Source organism: Mizuhopecten yessoensis, unplaced genomic scaffold (assembly GCF_002113885.1).
Source record: "Mizuhopecten yessoensis strain PY_sf001 unplaced genomic scaffold, ASM211388v2 scaffold8931, whole genome shotgun sequence".
NCBI classification, from domain to species: domain Eukaryota; kingdom Metazoa; phylum Mollusca; class Bivalvia; order Pectinida; family Pectinidae; genus Mizuhopecten; species Mizuhopecten yessoensis.
Window position 1 is genome coordinate 106,031 of NW_018407794.1, and position 23,390 is coordinate 129,420.

A 23,390-nucleotide genomic window follows, 5' to 3' on the forward strand; every position below is an offset into this window, starting at 1 on the left:
AGTCTCGCGTGGTTTAGTACATGTGCACCGAATGACCCTAAATATATACCATCAGGGATTACATTCAGTGGCTTATTTATAATAATCTTTTAGATTACCCTTTTAAGCAGATTTTTAATTGATGCACACTCAGAAAATAATTCAAAAAGCTACCAAGCCCTGCTTGTGTTATTTTTAGTAAAAATGTAAGTTGCAGAAATTGAAATTTTTGTACACCTTAAATTCAAAATCAACACTTAATTCTCCTAGCTGGTTACCATCTTTGATGGTTTTATAATTTTTGGATGTGATTCAAGCAACATACACACATGTACGTCAGACTGAAATTCAAATCAAAAACAGATATCGCTATGATATTTTAACTGATACAGATATATATGTATATATATAAAGCCAGAGTATTATAAAAAAAAATATATATAAAACCATCCGTGTAGTTATTTTATTACCCAAGGCAGAGACATATATTACATATAATATGCTTCTCTGCCGCGAGAAGAAACATCAGTTCTCGAATATAAGTGTAAGGAAAAACTCCCGAAATGTACAAAATCAAAGGCTTAATTATTATCACACTAACGATCTCATGTATTAAATAAAGACTAAACATGTTAATATGAATATACCTTGGTATATACATCTTTGACCGATATAAGTCACAAAAAAATAATTATATAGCTTTTAAATATTATTCAATTATAGCCTTCGGCTGAGGTCGACACCTGAATTTATCGACCCGAGAAAGGATATATTGACCGAGGACGCATTAACCGAAGTTAAAGGCTACAATTGTTTTATTAATATTTTACAAAATTTATTAGTATTTTCACACTGTGAAAATATCACTTTTGATATTTGTCACAGTGTGAAAGATATCAGTTTTATCAATTAAAAGTTGATAGAATCCATACTTCACTGGCAAAAATGTAATAAAAACAAAAAATGGTTTATTTTGCTGTTTTGAAAAAGCCACAAAGTTGACATCTCCAACTTCAGAACACTTTAAATGCAGGTTGATATATTAATATATATATTTTTTTCAATACAGTGATCGATTGATTGCAGGCAATATTTTGGAACCGTGATTACTGATCGATATATTAAACTTCTTATACTCATTTAATAAATTACTACACTTCAATTAAAATTTGTCAAATACATGATTTCCATTAATATTACTTTCTTGGTCCAAAAGGAGGACCAAACATTTACATTTATTAAATAGATTAATTGATTTATTTTTTAAACATAAACGCTGTTACGTGAAATAAAAACGATAATCCAAAATTAAACACACCAAAGAAAAAGAGAACAATTCAAAAATAAATGAAAAAATAAAAAATCTGATAAGCATCAAAAAGTGATATAGACCAAAACAATTAGGCCGCAGGGACGTAAGATTTACGATACCGTAAACATATGTATATATATTTGTCACAAACCTCTAAAAGTCAGTTAAAAATAATATTTATACATTGACGTAGTGCCATGCAAGCCGTCTTCGACGTAACTTCATACCCCTTTGTCTATATGTTAAATTATTTTTAGAAAGGAAAGACACGGGAACGATGAAATTGTACTGCGAGGTCCATTCATAGCGAGACAAAAACAATAACACAATATCTAGATTTTCAGTAATATAATTGATGTTTATGGCCGAAAAACATATTGATGGCAAAAAAGAAGGGGAGAAACATGTCATGAGGCCAGGGGTACGCTGTGCTATAATCCACATGTCCCTGGTCATGGGGATAATAACTTGTATGCATGTTTATCATACACACACATTCCAGCATCTGTAGCCAGAGACGTCTCTGCTGTAGCCCATCAATTAAATAGCAATTAACACTGTCTGCAGTGTCTTTGATATAAGATAAGTGTGCGACGTGAATTGATTTTTATGTGATCAAGCTAAGTAACACTTTATGTGATCATGCTAAGTAACACTTTATGTGATCAAGCCAAGTAACACTTTATGTGATCAAGCTAAGTAACACTTTATGTGATCAAGCTAAGTAACACTTCATGTGATCAAGCCAAGTAACACTTTATGTGATCATGCTAAGTAACACTTTATATGATCAAGCTAAGTAGCACTTTATGTGATCAAGCTAAGTAACACTTTATGTGATCAAGCTAAGTAACACTTTATGTGATCAAGCCAAATAACACTTTATGTGATCAAGCTAAGTAACCCTTTATGTGATCATGCTTAGAAACACTTTATGTGATCAAGCCAAGTAACACTTTATGTGATCAAGCCAAGTAACACTTTATGTGATCAAGCTAAGTAGCACTTTATGCGATCAAGCTAAGTAACACTTTATGTGATCATGCTAAGTAACACTTTAGGTGATCAAGCAAAGTAACACTTTATGTGATCAAGCGAAGTAACACTTTATGTGATCAAGCTAAGTAACACTTTATGTGATCAATCTAAGTAACACTTTATGTGATCATGCTAAGTAACACTGTATGTGATCATGCTATAAGTAACACTTTATGTGATCAAGCTAAGTAACACTTTATGTGATCAAGCTAAGTAGCACTTTATGCGATCAAGCCAAGTAACACTTTATGTGATCAAGCCAAGTAACACTTTACGTGATCAAGCTAAGTAACACTTTATTTGATCAAGCTAAGTAACACTTTATTTGATCAAGCTAAGTAACACTTTATGAGATCATGCTAAGTAACACTTTATGTGATCAACCTAAGTAATACTTTATGTGATCAAGCTAAGAAACACTTTATGTGATCATGCTAACTTGCTAAGTAACACTTTAAGTGATCAAGCTAAGTAACACTTTACGTGATCAAGCTAAGTAACACTTTATGTGATCATGATAAGTAGCACTCTATATGATCAAGCTAAGTAACACTTTATGTGATCATGCTAACTTGCTAAGTAACACTTTATGTGATCAATCTAAGTAACACTTTATGTGATCATGCTAAGTAACACTCAACTCTAGGCGGACGCTCTACCAACTGAGCTACCTGGTCGCCGACGATTAACCCAGTCCACTTCCGCTTAATCCCTCCCTCCTTTTACTAAGTAAGTGTTCACCCTAAAAACATCACTAGTTACAACCCCGGTTCGGGTATCCCTTTGCCAAGCATAAACCCAATGTTTGGTACAGGGTTGATCAAAGACACAAGTTTTGTAATAAGAGCGGGAAAATGTTTGGACATACCAAGATTTTAACATGGGACTCTCCGAACTCTAGACGGACACTCTTCTAATTGCGCTACCTGGTCACCAGTTCAGATACATGATATGGGGTGTCTAGTCTGTCATCCATTACATGTTTAAAACTTCCTTGTCAAAACTACTGCATATAAATTTCATAAAATTTCATGGCAACCACGTGCACTAGGTCATAAATGCCCAAAAGGAGATTTGCAACTTTAATTTATACAACACTGCATCACCTCCATCAAGGGTTGCTCAAGAGCAATTTAATCAAAATCTTCCATCCGTGTAGAGATAGTTTTTTGATGATTAACCCCGACTTCTCCTTTCGAGGGCCGCCTCTATAGGAGAAATTTTTCATTTATCATGACAGCATTTGTCTAGGGATCCCTATGCAGATTAAGGTCAAATTCCCTTACCTGTAATTAAGGAACAGTAAGATTAACCCTATTTCCCCTTTTGGGCTTTGACCCTCTGTTATAAAAAAAAAAAGAGGGTGAAGGGCACATTTCTCTATAAAACATCTGATGAACGCTGCACTTAGGTTAAAATCCGTTCACATATACTTTTAAAAAATAGCTTTTTCCCTCACTTTTGGTGCCAGCCTCTTCACCCGGGTGGTGACAAATTACTCTCTGCCAAATAAGGTCAGAATTCCTTTACCGTACTGTTTAGTCTTTACGCCGCCTCTTTCTTTCTCTCCGTTTTATACTAATTGTAATCTGTTGGACTTGGCATGTGTCATGTGTCATGCCGAATTTTGTCAAAATTCCTTCATCCATACTGAGACACACTTCTCCTATTTGACCTCTTGAAGGATGCTTCATGCTTAGTTTGGTTGGAATTTGATCATTCGTTTAGAAGGAGTAGATTTTTAAAGAAATTATTGATGTTGATGGACACCATGTACAGCATAAGCTCACCTTGGACCATGTGAATCAACAATAATATATATATAATAAAAGCCAACTTAAATATGACCCTTATTGAAAAATGCTTAGAAAATGAAGTTCAAGTATAAACTATTTATCAGTTATTAGATCTTTACTTAATTATCGGATTTCCTCGTAACGAAAGTTTGAGGGGATAAAAGATACCGCCCATAGGTACGCATGTTACACTCTTTGTCATTGCTCTAGTGACTTCATTCCTCCATGGAATTTCGTGAAACTTCACATGAGTGTTAAGTATGACATTTGCATATTGGGTTTCTGCGTTGAAGGTCAAGGTCACTGTTACTATTTTTAGAGAAAAAAAACTTTGTCATCACGACTTCATTTTGGAACACAATTTCACGAAACTTCTTACAAGTGTGTTGGTGTACGGCAGTGCCTTGGACAGGTTCGCGTTTCTGGTTCCTATGTTCAAGGTCAAGGTCACTGTTACTATTTTTAGAAAAAAACACTTTGTCATCGCTCTACCGACTTCATTTCTCAACAGAATTGTATGAAACTTGAGACAAGTGTTTGGTATGATAATAACTTGAACAAGTTCGCATTTCGGGTTACTGCGTTAAAGGTCAAGGTCACTTTTACTATTTTTAGACAATGTATTATTGTAGTACTTCTCTATATGTGTCCACACATATACGTTGGTGACTGTTTGACTTCTAGTATTAGAGTAATTCAGCTTAAGGCAAATTTGAACCAAGACGCCTGAGGGAATGACGAAAAAGAAAGTCATTTCATGTTCCCAACAGTAAGTGAACAGGAGATCAAAATCATGACACCTTTTTATGTTCAAGTGCTTTTATTTCTTCTGATTTTGTACAAATACATATATATACATAAGTACAATATATATCAGTCCCATCACAACATCAGTATTTCATACATTGTCAAAAATACTGCAATTCAATATAAAAACACCTCGTGGACGGAACAATCAGTCACAGATACTTGTAAAAATAGACATATAGAAAGATTTTTGTAAAAACAATACCCAGTAGGCATAATAATATACGTCCAACTCATTAAACCAAGAAAATTTGTCTTTCCTCTTCTTGATGTTGACATAACACGTAGAGGGGAGGGAGTGCTTGAAAAATTTCTTCAAAATAATGATCTGGAATGTTTAATTGATGCTTGTACAAGCACTATGAATGAAAAGTGTGTTAAATATTTCTGTAAACTTAAGTGGTGGACTTGGCATGAGCCTTTGTAGAATATAAGTGACACATATTACAAGATATAAGTTTGATTCTCTTTTAAAAATTTCTGGATCCCGTATTATCATATTTTTTTTTATTACAAATACATCAGAGTTCAACTACATATGAACATTGTATGATTGCTTCTTCCTCATTTCTTCAGTAAAAACTGAATGAAATTATTCCATGGGAAAAAAGTCGGAGATAATTTACACACTCTGCTCTATACATGTAATGTTGGAATGTATGTTTACACAGTAAAGATATATATCTGGACGTATATTACACAAGTATGTAACAAAGATCTAAACGTCTCTGCTACAATCAATATCACAGACGGTATAACTGTTTAATATGGAGCTTTTACTAAACAGCAGTAACAATACAGTGAAACCTGTCTAAAGTGAACACCAACAGGGCTGCAGTAGACAGGTTTCTGATAGCACAGTTTAACTTACATACAATTTTTTGACAACTACATCAAACAGGTCCAAGAAAATTTGTTCAAAACCCAGGTAGCAGTTTTTACCTAGAAATACTTACACTGGGACCTAGCTGTGAAGAGGGCCTAGCCAAAGGTATGCTTCATAAAGGTATCTTCATTGTGAAGGGTAACTGGGTTTGGTTCAAAACCTAGTTAACAGTTTTTACCTAGAAATAATTACACTGGGGCCTTGCTGTAAAGAGGGCCTAGCCAATTGGGTATGCTTCATAAAGGTATCTTCATTGTGAAGGGTAACTGGGTTTGGTTCAAAACCTAGGTAACAGTTTTAATCTAGAAATGTACACTCTGTGACCTAGCTGTTAATAGGACCTAGCCATTGGTATGCTTCATAAAGGTATCTGGATTGTTAAGGTTTAGTTTTAAACAGTTAATGCTGCATTAACCCTTTCCTCCCTATGTAACTTTAATAACCTCTACCATAAATTGATCTGGATGAGTCCATTATGGTCTACAGTGTTGAGAGGGTGAAACACAATTGATATCCTGTATGTACTGTAGCTCAGCTGTATTCAGCCCTCCTACATACTTCACACATAACTTGTGCTTGTTATTTTTTAATAAGACTGTACAATTTTGAATGCTACTCAAATGCATGCATATTTTGTTTTTACTGAAAAAACACAGGAAAGTGTTACAGTCAGCAGGTTTTGGCATAAATGACCCTATTCTACAACAGCCTATGTTTTTATTCAGAAGTTTTGATAGCTTACTGATAATCTCTGTAGAATAACGATTGATTTGTGTTCTCAAAGACTTGTCAGCTTTTAAAAACAGATTTCATATCAAAACAATAAAAACCTTGTTCGACTAAATCACTACATATCCAGGTTGAGTTTTCTATTACAAAATTTTGTAAAGCTAACTTAACTTGTATTAGTCAGCTTTAAAGCCCTGTGGTAGAGTTACTACCTCAATAAACATACTATCTTTGTGATAGACATTAATTCAAATAGATTTTGTTTCTTATATTTTCGGTTTTCATTAATTTTGTTGAAAGTGTTTTGAAATATCAATTATAAGACAGGAAATATGCATTAAATTGTCTTTCAATGATTTCATATCATCAAATATATTCATAACTTAATACTGTAAACAAGTCAAGATTTCCTCAATCTTACTGTCTGACAAAAATCTATATAGTATTACTTGTTCAGATTTCCACACAACGACAAATAAATAGGCTAAAGTATTTTTATACAACTATTTCATTATTCTTAACAATGGATAACGATCCTGACTAATTTGTTTATAGTTGGACGGAGTCAGAAAAACAAAATAAATTTTTATTTACGCATACATTGAATAGTCTCAAAATGATATTTACAAATCTTTTCTTCACAATTTTTTAAATTAATATGTATACACATTAGTTGAATTACATGTACATTAAGATAATCTAAAATAACTCAAAAAATAATAAATGAAATTCATGACCAATGATTTGTTTAAAATCACACCTAATATCACATTCTACAGAATTCATAAGCTTAAACATTACCAAAAGCTTCTGATAATTTTCAAACTAAAACTTTAGAACCAAACAAAAGAAATACTTCCAGAAATAAAAGAAATTTCTACTTTTCCGAAAATGTGGACAAAATTCGGCCAGAGTAGTGAAGCTAGTATAACATTAGTTATCAGGCAATGCAGTGTTTAGGCATTGTACTGGTGCTCCCCAGTCATCACTATAGAGAGACCTCTGGACCAGCACTATTACATACAGTACAGCAGTCAACATTCTCATTGATCACAGATGTACAGTTCTCCGTCAACATGTACTGTAAACCTTATTCTGTTCAGCTCCAATAAAGTGACGTAATGTTTTTTTGTGCTTCTTGTTACATGGTTACATTTTCCCCCATGTAAATACAGCGATTTCTTCAAAGTTCTGAGTTCAACATCCTTATTTAGTTGCTTTGCTTTGGGCTGATGCTGTTCGCTTGGGCAGAGCGATAAACCTTGGGCGTGCTGTAATGTTGAATTCCTCCATCAGTGCCTCGGACATAACGTTGAGCAGGGAATTCTCTATAATCGACTCTGCAATATTGCCAAATGCAGGGAGTCTGAAAACAAACAACACATTATATCACAACATTGTTTTACAGAAAGTTTTAGAGCAATTTGACAAAAATCTTAAAAAATTATGAACAATCAAGCAATTAATAAAGAGAGAACCATGTAGTTAATCTAATCATTTCAATGCTTCCCACAGTCTCCATCAATTTTCAAATTCAAAAGATGGAATAGTTCATTATGAAATTTGACAAAAATCTTAAAAAATTATGAACAATCAAGCAATTAATAAAGAGAGAACCATGTAGTTAATCTAATCATTTCAATGCTTCCCACAGTCTCCATCAATTTTCAAATTCAAAAGATGGAATAGTTCATTATGAAATTTGACAAAAATCTTAAAAAATTATGAACAATCAAGCAATTAATAAAGAGAGAACCATGTAGTTAATCTAATCATTTCAATGCTTCCCACAGTCTCCATCAATTTTCAAATTCAAAAGATGGAATAGTTCATTATGAAATTTGACAAAAATCTTAAAAAATTATGAACAATCAAGCAATTAATAAAGAGAGAACCATGTAGTTAATCTAATCATTTCAATGCTTCCCACAGTCTCCATCAATTTTCAAATTCAAAAGATGGAATAGTTCATTATGAAATTTGACAAAAATCTTAAAAAATTATGAACAATCAAGCAATTAATAAAGAGAGAACCATGTAGTTAATCTAATCATTTCAATGCTTCCCACAGTCTCCATCAATTTTCAAATTCAAAAGATGGAATAGTTCATTATGAAATTTGACAAAAATCTTAAAAAATTATGAACAATCAAGCAATTAATAAAGAGAGAACCATGTAGTTAATCTAATCATTTCAATGCTTCCCACAGTCTCCATCAATTTTCAAATTCAAAAGATGGAATAGTTCATTATGAAATTTCAGGGGTGAATGAGTTAAGGCCCCAATATCACATGATTCGGAGTCCACCTCACACTGAAGTTAACCTTAATTTTCCGGTTAGTTAACATCACATTAGAAACTTCAGGTCAAACTCTGGAGGCAGATTCAAGGTGCTTGTCTTACTTTTTTGTATGTATTTTATTTAGTAAAATATAAAACTCAAGTACTTTTAAAATGTACATGATAAATTCAAGCACTTTGAAAGATCTGTATGAACCCTGACAATGGTGAACCATCCAGGCTCACGAGAAACACAAATGTACTTTTACAGAAACCAGAGTAAATGCATGTCTTGAGATTCAAAAGGATTCTCTTCAGCTACGTAAAAAGTCTCACATTTTTTTTATTGGGTTAGGTAAGAAAATAAATTTGAATATTATGTCTCACATTTCTGTAATTTAGGGTAGGTAAGAAATTAAGTTTGAACATTTAGCCTGTGTCATTAAACCAGAACTAACGATGTGTCTAGTAAGAATTAAATTTTACTTTTTAAGTTTCTGCTTCTGTTTGAGTAGGTCCTCCTCTTTGCTAACTTTTTCTATCTCCTCATTTGTATGCTGTTTGGATTCCATCAAGAGTTTCTTCCCTGATCTAGATGAGGGAGCGGCCTGTAAAAAACATGATGCAAAGTCAATAATTGCAGTAAAAGGCATGTACAATAGAAACTCATTAAGCCATACTTTATTGTCGATCTGAAAGAAATAAGTTCTTTATAGAAATAGGTCTAGTAAGAATGCTCATAAACTGATGGCGTTAGGAGGACTGATAACTGGGGGTGGGATACAGAGCCTTTTAACCGACCTGTTTTGAGGACTTCAGGGGCAGATTACTGGATCAGGATACAGAGCCTTTTAACCGACCTGTTTTGAGGACTTCAGGGGCAGATTACTGGATCAGGATACAGAGCCTTTTAACTGACCTGTTTTAAAGACACTGAGGGCACACTTGTGGGTGTGGCCGGGGGACTGGCAGTTTTCGGTTCCAGTGTGACATCGATGGAGGACATCGGAGACATGCGAGACTGGGAGGCAGCACTGGACCGGCCACTCTGGGACTCAGCCTGGGAGGGAACAGGAGGTGAGGCAGACCGTTGCTCCCCGATTTGGCTGTAGTAGGGAATGGCCTCATTGGTGACTTTCTTCACAGAATCTTGGAAGTAAGTGTCGTCCAGTAGGCCTCTGTTGGATTAAAAAGAAAGTACCATTAGTACATAATTATTTATCATATGTTCTTCAGACATTGTCCGTAAGTTTGTACCACATCTGAGGACGTGAGGAGGAAATAATAGACTAAGCTACGGGTCATTGTAGATTTTGTAATAAAATCTCACACCAGGTAATATGAGGTATAACATATGGATGAAATAATGGTGGAATAGATATGCATGAATTTCTGGTACACATTACAGGGAATATTGCACGGATCTCAATCTGTTTTTTTTTTTAAAGAATTGTCGTAAAAGTAACTTCAAGATTACATAAAAGTTGTATTGTATATAATACCACAGCTACAAACCTGAGAACGTTGCTGAGGACTCCTGACACCATTTCTGCCTCTGCCTGGGTACAATTGATCTGTGGCAGGGTGTCGTCCTGCTGCTGCTGGTCACGTCGGATTGGTCCAGCCAGCTTCTCACTCAACATTCTAACCAATCAAAACAATTGTAACATATGGTTTAGATAGAAACTTAACATTCTTACCAATCAAAACAGTTGGAACATTTGGTTGAAATAGAAATTTAACATTCTAACCAATCAAAACAGTTGTAACATTTGGTTAAGATAGAAATCTAACATTCTAACCAATCAAAACAGTTGTAACATTTGGTTAAGATAGAAATCTAACATTCTCACCAATCAAAACAGCAGTAACATATGGTGTAAATAGGAATTCAACATTCTTACCAATTTAACAGCAGTAACATTTGGTTTAGATAGAAATTCAACACATTAACTTTTCTATCAAAGATAACGATTATTTTAACATCATGTTTCCTTTGATACAGATGCTGTCTTACCTGTCTACGTAGAAGTTCTTGTATTCCTCCGGGAAGTTGATCTGGAACTCACGAATGTCGTGTGTTCGGGCTGTCAGACCTAGATGCAGTAGGAAGGGGTTGGGTGTGTTGGGCTTGGCCCAGAGTTCAGCCTCCTTCTGATCCTTACTCATCTGTACGGCCTTCTCCTCGTCAGGAGATAGCTGTTTGATCGGTGGTAACGTCTACAGGACAATTTAAAGCCAATTGAATTATAAGTGAATATTTTTTAAACAGTTTCCTTCTACAGTGGAATCTTGTAAATGGTGCCAGCTTGTCATTGATAAGATATCTTACATTAAATGATCTGATGTAACAAGAGACATCAATTCATTAATAGGTTAAGGATCAGTTGCTTGTAATTAATACCTTATTAAAAGGAAAATTTTCTTGGTAACTGAAACCAAAGAAGAATTCTAGCCATGCCATTGGTACAGTCAGTGTATTATAATGTCTATTTTATTTTTCATTTTTTGTTCAATTTCACATGTTTTCTCTGAAAGCATACCATCACAACAATATTTTATCAACAATTTTATATTGCTTGGGGCATCTTTTAAGAAAGCTTACAAAAATTAAAACATGGATTGGAAAAACAGAGTGATGACACCAAATTGACATGTAACCTCAAATAAAGGATGTTTATCATGTAATGAAGCTACCTTATATTTGGTGAGCTCTCCTTCACTTTCCGCCCTCTTTCTTTCCTCCAGGGCCTGGAGACGACTGCTTGGTCGCTCCTATGGAAAAAATAATAGATAAAATAAAGGAATCTATTTTAAGGCTGACTAAAAACTGTAAAACATACATATACATATACTTAGAGTGCAATTGGGCAAAATATATATATACTCCTCTCCTGTTGGCAAGGAAATAAAGGTACATCAAAATCTGACTAAAGAAATGGAATTATAAAGTATACTGCATAAGTTCTGCAGTGAAGAGGAGTATATAGGTCACATTTGATATACTAGAGTAGTACTCCTCAAAATGTATCATAAATGGAGTTTGACGGACTTGAAACTTTTTGTATAACGGAGCTTAACGCTTATTCTACCTAAAGTGGTATTACCGTGATGTCGCACAGGAATATGTACAGACCAACGCAAAAACAAACCAACACTTAATGCCACCTCCATTATAGTATATGTTGATGGACATACAAAGAATAATGTGTTAACTCATTCACCCCTGAAATTTCATAATGAACTATTCCAACCTTTGAATTGAAAGAGTTAAAAAGTGTCTTCATGAGTGAGTTATTATAATTCCACAATTGGGCTTCAATTGACTTTTTCACTAAGTGACAATCCAAGTACCAACATGATTCTAAATATTGTAGTGAGTTTATTGTCGGTTTATGGTCAATCCTGGTCTAATCTTTACTAGTCTATACTCATTTCTTAATGTATAGAACTCTGAAGTGATCATGCTTAACAGTGCACACAACACCTACTGTGATCTCCACATTGTTAGGCAGGCGTTTATCAGCATCCAAATCATCCTCTGTAATAGTGAACTCGTATTTCTGTCGCTCCCGTTCTTTCTCCCAATTCTGCAGCCTCTTTTTGTAGTCTCTCAATTCCACTTCATCGGTAACCTACAACAGTAACAAGTAATATATCACGATTTCTACTTTATTCTGGGCAGTATTCTCAGAAGAAAGAAGTCAATGAATCCAAATATTTATTTCTGGACCCACTTTTGTATAGCTATTTTGTGGCAGGAAGGATAAGTCATTACGACAATCTGTAACGTCAACATATAAATAGCCAAGTTTGACTTTCTATCCAAACAATGTACATATTAAACGTGTCGCAATGTTTCAAGGTCGACTGGTCACTTTGTCAAGCTAAGACTGAGTGAGCGATTTGTACTTTTTTTACCTGTACAATATATAGATTGCTAAATATAGATCACAAATGACACCTATAGGTAAAGGTCACACAGGATAATCACCTACCTCACACACGAGGTCAAGGTCGTAGAAGGACGGAACTTTGCAGGCCACAAAGACAATTCTACACATCTTGCTTTCTCCTGGTGCCAACCGTCCTCGTACAGGGGAGATGGACAGGTACTGAGGACGGGAAACATCAGTCATCACACACAGTACAACACAACTGATCAACTCATCGTTTAACATAAACTCACATCGATCAGTCCGGATTTAACTGAACAGTTGTCTAATTTTACTATACTTATGTTCATGTAAATGAAAATTATTTATTTTACAAATTATATTGTTTTCGAATGTTTGATAAATATTTTGTTTTTTATTCAACAATTTCTAAGTTATGTAACATATGCAATTCATTTTATCATTGGCTGTAAACAACCCGTAGATTAAACAACTTTGGTTGGTTTATTCTTATTAAATCATGACCAATAGGAGTTCAGCATGCTGACTTACCTGGCTGTCGGCCTGGGCTGTGACATGCCACTCAAAGGACACGTCTCTGTCACGAGATTTGTTGATAACAAACACCAGTTGTCTGGCTCTGCTGAACAGTGGCATGTTTCCAAAGGATAGCCTCTCCTGGGACAGATACGCCAGCTGTGGAATAAGTGAAGAAAGATTAGTTCAAGCAAGGCAGAAAATTGCGCACAAAGGGTAGTAGATATTTATTTATTTTTTTCGATGATTTTATTTTGCAAAAGCATCAGAAAATCTTTATAACCAGAATGTAACTCAGAATCAACGTTTACAGAAACAAGTTTATTTCTTAATAATTCAGCACTTAAAACATGACCCGGCATGGAAAGACTTTATAACCGTTCCCAGGGTAACCTAGTGATTCAGGTTCAGGATTATATCTGAGTGTATAAATATTTGTTTGACTCAAAAATCATCAACTTTGTCTTATTAGAAAATTCTGTTTTATGGAACTAGTTTTCATATTATTATCTCTGATAGAAAATAAAACTACTTCAGTCTTATATGGAGTAATAATGCATCTACTCGGGTAAAGTGACTAACAAGACTTACATGTCCAGGTAAAGAGACTAACAAGACTTACCTGTCCAGGTAAAGTGATTAACAAGACTTACCTGTCCACGTAAAGTGACTAACAAGACTTACGAACAAGACTTACCTGTCCAGGTAAAGTGACTAACAAGACTTACCTGTCCAGGTAAAGTGACTAACAAGACTTATCTGTCCAGGTAAAGTGACTAACAAGACTAACCTGTCCAGGTAAAGTGACTAACAAGACTTACCTGTCCAGGTAGAGTGACTAACAAAAATTACATGTCCAGGTAAAGTGACTAACAAGACTTACCTGTCCAGGTAAAGTGACTAACAAGACTTACCTGTCCAGGTAAAGTGACTAACAAGACTTACCTGTCCAGGTAAAGTGACTAACAAGACTTACCTGTCCAGGTAAAGTGACTAACAAGACTTACCTGTCCAGGTAAAGTGACTAACAAGACTTACCTGTCCAGGTAAAGTGACTAACAAGACTTACCTGTCCAGGTAAAGTGACTAACAAGACTTATCTTTCAGGTAAAGTGACTAACAAGACTTACCTGTCCAGGTAAAGGTACACTCTGTATACTGGGCACTCCGGTCAGATCCTGCTGGTCAGAGATTGGCATGGTGTCTCCCATGACACGACGGTCGTAACCGACCCCGGTAAAGGTCACGATAGCCGTGTCCCCATTGTGGACATGTATCGGAACATCAATCTGAAATTTATAATGTTATTTATTTTTTTCACAAGCTTGACAATTTTTTCACAAATATGCAATTTCAAGTACATCAGAATATTTTATTGACTGATCAAAATAACACTGTCAGTATTTCTTCCTCATTAAATTCAAATTGTGTATTAACAACATTTTTTTTTTAAATGTTTGCTTTCTACAAAACATTGTTTATGAATATATTTTTTTTATTTTTTTCAATATTAACTATAACCATAGATATATGTGACCTACCATGTAGGTTTTAGCTTCAATGGGTGAGAATCGCCAATCAATGGCCAAAGTCCGTCCAGGCTGTATCTCTCCTACAGGATTCAGGCACTCAAAGATCGGCTGGTCATAATTTTCCTACAGAAACATCACACAGAACAGCGTAAACAGCTGTGATACAATAAAACCTTGTTATATTACCACCAGAGAAGTTTTGGTATTATCAAGGAATTGGGTAAATCATTGAGGAAGACATATAATATGTGAAAAGGAGATATCTATTGCTGGTAATGGAGACAACACAGAAAGAAGCATTACATTCAGGTTTTACAGAAATCGCTGAGACTCAATGCCACAAAGGTAGGTGATAGTGGGGGTACATACCTTTGTAAGCAGGTCTAGAGGAGCCAGATCAATGTGGAACTTGACAGGCACCGCTCCTCCATTGTACAAATCATACGTCTACAAGATACAGACAAATAGTTTCAAAACACAGGACAATTCCCCGAGATTGCCAGAACGACATAACATTGACCACAATTGTAACACAGCGATAGGTTTCTACATGTGACGGTCTGAAACTGAACTCATTATTGCACAGATGTCTTGATAATTTTATCATAAAGAGTTGTCTTATTTTGTTTAAAGATTAAGTTCATGGTCATTAATGTGGCTCTTATAATATCACAATGGACTTGTTTTGATCATCAATTTTATAATTATTATTGTCTTGATTTGTTTTTAAAATTCATTTTATTAATATTTTGCTTCCACTTTAACAATAAACTTACAAATAAGTAATAAATAACTGTCATGATAAGTTTACATTAATTTTAGTTATTGCAAACATCAAATTAAATATTCACCTGAATATTGAGTGATTCAATTTTCCCTTAGTTTACACGAGGGTATAAATACCTGTTTAGGGCTGTTCTTCTCCCCGACAGGGATCGGAGTAAACATGTGTTTGTTGGATGGGAAGTGGATGTATCGCCTGTCCGGCTCAACTGTCACTCCCACAAAGTTCAGCTGTAACAACGCAAGTGTGTTTTGTTAGGGGTCTCAAAACATAGTTCATTCTGACAATATAAATATCATGTTTAGTAGAAACTGTTTTCACAAAATAGAATATAAATATACAATGAAACCTGTCTTATCTGACACCCTGTGATACACAACATATTGGTCACATTAAACATCTAATCCGACACCCTGTGTGACACGGCACAGAATTCCAAATACACAGATCTGATTTTATAATTTTTATAAGAAATGGGATGACAACAATACTCCGGGGGTTACACAGGTTTTCCTCTCGATAAAGTGACTTCAGTATTGTGCTGTAAATTTTCTTAATATTTTATTCTTAATCAATAATCAAGCTTTACTCATTATCAGTTTTCAAGATTTCGTTTCTCATTGTACATATTTGTGTATTATGTGTATTATGTGAGGAAGCAAGTAACCCCCTCAACTCACAATCACACTGACATATTATAAATTCTAATTGTCTCACTATCTCCAATCCCCTCCCAAATATATTCAAGCCTAGAATAACCATTTGCAAATTAACTTCATGAGCAAAAAGTTCGTTAATAATAGCAACTTTATCTTATACCCGCCAACTTGTAAAGTTACTAAATCTTATGTTAATGATTGGACACAATTGTTTGTTTACTTTGTGATAATTATCCACACTCATAAATGGGGCTAATACTTGAGAAGTTGTACCCACCAAGATCTCCCTTCCGCGGGCCAGCTTCAGCAGCACTGGGAGTCGATCAGTGCCGGCCATCGTGTGTTTGTAGGTAAGGGTGACGGTCTTACACTCTCCCGGGGCCAGCTTACCAGTCTTTGGTTCAATAGTGAATAGCTTGTTATCCATCACTTTCATCTGAAGATTTTAAAATGAAACAAAAGGCAAAAATATTAAAGAGAGATTGACTCAAAGGAATGATGTGATGTGATAAGAATACCCCCCTCAATCAACGTCACTTATTTTTCTAATCCGGTTTATCAATGTCACTTATAATTCCATTTTATTTGTATCTTTATCATATCCAATGAAAACAATAAGATTTTCCAGGGTGAAAATCAAACTTTTAACCTTTATTTTTCTGGGTTGAACTTCGATTACCCAATATTGAATACTTTTTTCCTAGGTGACCTTCCATTTTAAAAACGAAATTGTGAAAAAAAGGGTATCCCCGATCATGTGTTGGTGATAAAATAAATGTTCACCCCTGATACAAACTAACTTGACTTATGACTTGGAACTAAGTACTGACCTCATGGAGTTCATCCTCGTCAAACTCCCCCGTCTCCGCCCAGTATTCCAACTCCAGCTGAAGGTCAGCGGGGAACAGGAATGCCCTTAAAAGTATAACAAGATCAAGTCAATATATTTAACCTTGGCTTAATTCCTTTTTTTGTGAGAATTTCAATCTTCATGAAAACTTTGTCAATTTTTATAAAACTTTGTCAATTTTTATATATGTGGAATTAAATCAGTCGATTTATACAAAATCTGTTAACAGTTATCATGTTTTTATCTTCACACATATTACCTGTAATTACATGTATAAGTTTGTACCGATTGTGTATACCATTGTACATTATATTGGAGTAGACTTACCATTCTGTGGCGACAGTGCCAGAGTTCTCAAACATCAGATTTACAATACAAGGATCACTGTCGAGTGGTGCCGAGCTGAAGTTAAAGTCGAGTATGGCTCTGGTGTACACCGGAGGACGACGACTGTGGCTGTAAGACAATACAACAGAAACATAATTAGATAGGGAAGATTCAGAAACGTTAAAATCTCGAATATATATAAGTCTCAGACAAATACTCAAACATGAATCTAAATCACGCAAACCTTGAAAAGTGCTAAAATAACTACAGTACTGAAACATACAGATTCTAAAATGAGATCATTAAAGTGAACATTGTTCAATTGTAGCTGAGTATTTGTTCTAACAAGGCTATTATCAGTTCATCGTTTCATCCTTTTTTCCCCAGCAATGTACCTGTGTCTGGTGGCCACACTGTAACGTAGCTCCTCAGTTGAGGGATCCGAGTCCAGACTAACATTTAAACTAGAAAAATGGAGAGAAAAAAAATTAAGAATATTTTCATAAATTAATTCCAAAAAAATCCTAGAAATGTCTTGCATAATTAACTATAAATTGTCAAGCAGGTCAATTTTTCCATTAAATATATGGAAAATGGACTAAAACATATATAATTCAATATTTTGTATCAAATGAAATTCAGAATTCTCTGTCTTATAAAAGTAGTTTTAGGTTATTTTAAGGTGTTTGGTGTAACTTGATTGGTAAAGCAAATGTCTTGTTGAATTCAGATTCAGCTTATACCACAATAAAACCTGCAAGTATCACAACACTCCAACCTGACAATCAAATACTTACTTGTCTAGTGAGAACAGACCCCAGAGTTGTTTTTTACTGATGCCGATGGCGCTACCGTAGCAGCGTGCGTCTGTGACAGACATAAAGGGGAACACTCCCGTCGTCAGCACATGACACAGATGTTGTGGCTCTTTTGCTGCATTATGGGTAATCGTACCTACAATACAAGGATACATTAATAATACCGATTCATTTGGACTAAGAATAGGATTTGTATACCAGTGTTTATTAGATATAACTCTAACATTTTTACACACCTCCCGACAACTCATCTTTTCTTAATATAAATGCTCATAAGAAGGAAATCTATTTTTTTTGATTATCTCAAACACATTTTTAAAAGTTGTATGTAATCAAACTACATACATCTCAAAGCTATTTATAAGTAGGGGGGACTGAATCAAAGCTATTTATATGTAGGGGGGACTGAATCAAAGCTATATATAAGTAGGGGGGACTGAATCAAAGCTATTTATAAGTAGGGGGAACTGAATCAAAGCTATTTATAAGTAGGGGGGACTGAGTCAAAGCTATTTATATGTAGGGGGGACTGAATCAAAGCTATTTATAAGTAGGGGGGACTGAATCAAAGCTATTTACTGACACAATCACATATCTGTCCCCAATTTACATATGTCACAGAATTGTTTTCAATCATTAATGAGGTTTCAAAGTTTGCAAAATCAATGTTATTTTCTTATAACCTTGATGCTACAGAATGAGATATAAAAAGTCTTTCTTACCCTCGGGAGTGATAAGTTGGTACGAGATGGCAAACTGGTAGGTTGATCTCCGAACTGGACAAACATTTGCCATGATGGTCTGTTTGGATCGTGCCGGTAGGATACCCTGCATCTTTTGCAGGACCAGAGCTGAGAAAAAAGAAATATCAGACGAGAGCTGAGTTACAAATATATCAATATACAAACTAGAGCAAATAGTCGGTTTTTATACAGACTCCTATCAAACCACTTTCCAATAGTATATCTATATATCTATCATTATTTAAAAATGAAACCGAATTATAGAAGGTGAAACATATTTAAATATATTCATACCAATTTTATCATCTCTTGTCACCTCTTCTGGATAAGGTCCATCCAGAGTCTGGTCAATAAAAAGCTTGTAATGAAGGGAACAGGAGCTGTCATTCGTAATGACGATGGTCTTGGATGCCGAACTTCCAACCACTACATCTCCAAAGTCAAGGTAAGATTGCTCTGCCTGGTGAAATGGTATCAATAATAATAAAATATAATGAACTTTTTAACAGTGGACTCCCAGAGTCAAAAGAGAAGGTTCTGATGCTCTGTCTGAATCAATTTATCCTTTTTCAATTTTAATTTTGTTCAAAACCTTTTTTTTTTAAGTTTGAAACCAGCATATCAAGAAAACTCAAGATCGTTATTATATGTCTGGTTGTAAAATATTTGTACATTCTCTTAGTAACTTCAATATGTTTCCCTTCTGGTCACTGGTTACTTTACAATTAATGAGTACACGTTCTTTTTATTTCTGAACTTGGTAAATTTGCGTTTTTTTTTTTTTTAATTATTTCAATTCTCCAGCAATAGTTGAGATAGGGATTGCCAGGGTTAAAGGGCCTTGGGTTTAATCCCCGAACAGTAAATTTACCTTGACATCGCCTACTGTTCCTTCCCCCACAGCACGTACGACAAACTGCTTCTTCTTCCCCCCAGAGGAATTGCTACTGAATCCCTGGCCCCACACAATGAGAGACGGCTTCATCACATATTTCTTCTCAGCATCAGGGACAAAGGACCATGTCTGGCACTGAATAAACAAGTTATTGCTTATATTGGATTATACAGAAGTCCACATCTTCTTCTCAGCATCAGGAACAAAGGACAAGCATACAAGTCCAATTTGTTTTTACCCACTGCTATTCTAAAATTTGTTGTTTGTTTTGGATTACACAAGTTAAATCAAAGTTTATTAAAACCATTTTGATGTTGCAAAGATTTCTCTTTAAATTCTCCTGCTTTGATGTTTATTCCGTGTACAGATGTGTAACAATTAACAGTAGGGTTTCCCAGTTTATTCATGGTTTATGCAATTATTTCACAATTATTTTACAATTATTTGAATAAAGGTCCAACAAAAGTTGCCCAATAAACTAAGAGTCAATTGAAGCCTACAAGATCACCAGATTTCAAATAATTTAGCCTTGGCTCCTGACCTGTTGGGTCAGTTACCTCCAGTATTTCCGTGAGTGTCAACATATATTACCACTTTGACCGGGTAACCTACCTGAGTTTCGTTTGGCTGTATAATCCCTCTGTCTGGCGTAACTGTAAGAAGCTTCCTTTCAGCGTGTGTAAAGTGCCACTCGTACCTACAAAAAGAACAAAATAACAATGTTATTATATAACCAAACAACTGATTTTTTTCGCTGACAGTAAATAAATCTACAAATCACATTAAAAAATAATTGTTAAAACTTAGAGGAGTGGGATACGGGACAGGTTTTTGATGGTGTAAGATTGAATGATGATAACTTACCTGAGTGGGATACGGGACAGGTTCTTGATGGTGTAAGATTTACATGATGATGTGCCGATACAGGTCTGCTTGAAAAACAAGTTGCCCTCCATGTCCAGGAGAACATGCGGAGCCTCAGCAGAACCCCACAGCTGGATCGACTGAAAAAACAAACACCACAGTTCAAATATGAACTTGATCCATTATCAGGAACTATGCTTACAAGATTCTGATTCCTCTTGAAAAACTAAAACACCAGCAAAAGTCATAAAATTAAAATCAAACCATCATACATTGTAAACAGCAGCAGATAAAAGACCTATAATCCAACAGAGAGTTTATTAACAAATTGAGTAAGTGGACCAATGACATAGCAGCTTACCTTGTTGTATTTCTCATTGTCGTTAAGTCTGAAGTTTAGACCATGTTTGTAAGTCTTCACTTCGGGAGGTGTGATCTTCACCACAAAGATCTGATGTTCGCCCCTCAGTAACGCTTTGGCTGGCTTCACCGCATACACACTGTCAGGTAAAGGGGGAGATATTTGATTAAAATTCAAACATTATCTTATAGATGTATGATGTATATACTATAAGTACATGTATATTTACAAATCATGACAGGTCAGCAATATAAAATATCAAAATTCCCACAAATGAGCAAAGACATCAGAGTATGGGAAAAACAATCTGATCTTCTCATAGAAAATATCAGAAAATTTTGTTGAAGAAATATAGTTTTTGGTCATCAATAACAATATTCACCTGTAAAATATGCAATCTTGACCTTTAATATCTTACAGAAAACAAAATAGTGTTTAGAGTACTCTTGCACTAAACTTACGAGGTTGGATCTTTCTCCACATCATAAAAGATGGGAGTGGTTCCATTGTTTGTGAAGAGGAGAGTGCGATACGTGGATTCCTTGGTGTTTACGGCGGGGAATATGAGGCGCTGTGAGTCCAGACTGAGGCGAGGAAGGAAGGTCTCGTTATTGGGCTGGAAAGTATGACCTGGAAAGGCACAATGTTATACCGTCACAATAGTCTGTAAGATCCAAGATCTAATATCTATCAAATAAAATATGGTACCATTTATAATTATTACAATATGAAATGGTCCTGAAATACAAGATGAAAACAGGAAAGGAAAAAATCTTATCTACCTAATCTCAACAGGCAAGTGTGTATAGATCTAACTCATCTGTACAGGTGAGAGGGGGTGGAGGAGGGGTCTAACCTTCCTGTATAGTTGAGAGGCCAATGGAGGGTCTAACCCTGTACATGAGATGCCAGGGAGGGAGGGTCTAACTTACCTGTACAGGTGAGAGGCCAGGGGAGGGTCTAACTTATCTGTATAGGTGAGAGGCCAGGGAAGGGTATAACTTACCTGTATAGGAGAGAGGCCGGGGGGGTGTCTAACCTACATGTATAGGTGAGAGGCCAAGGGAGGGTCTAACCCTGTATATGAGAGAGGCCAGGGAGGGAGGGTCTAACTTACCTGTACAGGTGAGTGTGGAACACCATGGAGGAAAGTGAGTCGTATCCTCCACCAGACGGTAGTCCCTCAGACTCTTGTAGTAGGTATAACATTCCAGCTCTGCTCCGTAAAACTGGTTAGGGGCATTCTGCAGGATAAAAAACACAAAGTTAACAGAGTTTCAAGTGAACATCATTTTTTACATTTTTATATGTAAGCTACTGTATAGACTTACTACAAGTGACTTTTCATGTGAAAGTTATTACTCTTCTCTCTATCATCCTCATAAGACACTGGCTGTTGCGAGGATGTTACAGTCCAAACAAACAAAACATTGCTCTATTTCAGTTTAGTTTGTACAAGGTTAAATGCAGTATAGATCAGATCACCATGGATAGATAACAGTACAAACTCACAGGCTTGAAGGACACCTGGAACGCGCAGGATTTCAGTGGGGGAATGTCCATCACCGAGGGAGTCACATAGAACGTCCTGTCTGACCCTGTAACAGTCACCTCTCTTACATCAACAATCTTTGTTACCATACATTAAACAAACGAAACATGTTATTTTCAAATCCTGACATATAAGTACACATGTAACTTGATTTAAGGTCAAGCAGCTGCATATTCTTTATTTGATTTCATTATATCCATCTCATCAACCAGATTTGTTAACATTTTTTAGGCTTTAGGGTTAACTGTGAGCTTACCTCCTATCCACTGGACAGTGACTTTGCCGCAGGTATGATTGGTCATATTCAGGATCTGTTAGAAAATGAACCAGAACATTTTTATAACTGATTCACCAGTGCATCATATAATTATAGCTGCAAACTGATAACAAACTTAAAAAAGAGTCAATTGCAGGATAATTTGAAATCTTATTGAACTGATGAATCATTGCTGGACCACACAGGTGACGGGTATTTTAGCAGTTTGCCACCAGATATAACGTGTGGGTAGGCACCCCTCCAGCCACTGACTACGCTAGACGTTACAGAACTAGCAAGCACATCTCAGGATTATACTACAAAAGTAGCGTTTTCCCCTCCTATTCCTTGGCTGTTTTACTCTATTTAAAGCATTTCAGGGTGAACAATAACCACAACAACAGACATTCAAAGTGTCAGAAGACCCTGTCTACAATGAACACAAAATGAACATATAAGCTGTTCATAATAGACAGGTTTTCTGATTG

The 23,390-nt window shown here is 35.4% G+C and overlaps 1 protein-coding gene across 1 annotated transcript in view; it reads right to left on the minus strand.

Annotated features, from left to right (window-relative positions):
- Nucleotides 1–7,242: 7,242 nt before the first annotated feature.
- The window catches only part of LOC110456856 (cilia- and flagella-associated protein 65-like), a 37,345-nt gene continuing 21,197 nt past the window's right edge, over nucleotides 7,243–23,390 (minus strand). Inside the window, exons 19-46 of the mRNA XM_021507875.1 lie at nucleotides 22,903–22,957; nucleotides 22,607–22,692; nucleotides 22,212–22,338; nucleotides 21,556–21,724; nucleotides 21,095–21,233; nucleotides 20,734–20,873; nucleotides 20,482–20,566; nucleotides 19,846–20,004; nucleotides 19,269–19,434; nucleotides 18,954–19,082; nucleotides 18,211–18,367; nucleotides 17,809–17,877; nucleotides 17,414–17,542; nucleotides 17,067–17,151; nucleotides 16,514–16,672; nucleotides 15,697–15,807; nucleotides 15,163–15,240; nucleotides 14,803–14,916; nucleotides 14,392–14,550; nucleotides 13,277–13,420; nucleotides 12,827–12,943; nucleotides 12,320–12,463; nucleotides 11,526–11,603; nucleotides 10,846–11,048; nucleotides 10,344–10,472; nucleotides 9,748–10,006; nucleotides 9,315–9,436; nucleotides 7,243–7,913 (exon numbers count right to left, since the gene is read on the minus strand). Of these exons, the coding sequence (XP_021363550.1) occupies nucleotides 7,754–7,913; nucleotides 9,315–9,436; nucleotides 9,748–10,006; nucleotides 10,344–10,472; nucleotides 10,846–11,048; nucleotides 11,526–11,603; nucleotides 12,320–12,463; nucleotides 12,827–12,943; nucleotides 13,277–13,420; nucleotides 14,392–14,550; nucleotides 14,803–14,916; nucleotides 15,163–15,240; nucleotides 15,697–15,807; nucleotides 16,514–16,672; nucleotides 17,067–17,151; nucleotides 17,414–17,542; nucleotides 17,809–17,877; nucleotides 18,211–18,367; nucleotides 18,954–19,082; nucleotides 19,269–19,434; nucleotides 19,846–20,004; nucleotides 20,482–20,566; nucleotides 20,734–20,873; nucleotides 21,095–21,233; nucleotides 21,556–21,724; nucleotides 22,212–22,338; nucleotides 22,607–22,692; nucleotides 22,903–22,957 (3,672 nt within the window). The 3' untranslated portion in view covers nucleotides 7,243–7,753. The remainder of the gene's footprint in view (nucleotides 7,914–9,314; nucleotides 9,437–9,747; nucleotides 10,007–10,343; nucleotides 10,473–10,845; nucleotides 11,049–11,525; nucleotides 11,604–12,319; nucleotides 12,464–12,826; nucleotides 12,944–13,276; nucleotides 13,421–14,391; nucleotides 14,551–14,802; nucleotides 14,917–15,162; nucleotides 15,241–15,696; nucleotides 15,808–16,513; nucleotides 16,673–17,066; nucleotides 17,152–17,413; nucleotides 17,543–17,808; nucleotides 17,878–18,210; nucleotides 18,368–18,953; nucleotides 19,083–19,268; nucleotides 19,435–19,845; nucleotides 20,005–20,481; nucleotides 20,567–20,733; nucleotides 20,874–21,094; nucleotides 21,234–21,555; nucleotides 21,725–22,211; nucleotides 22,339–22,606; nucleotides 22,693–22,902; nucleotides 22,958–23,390) is intronic.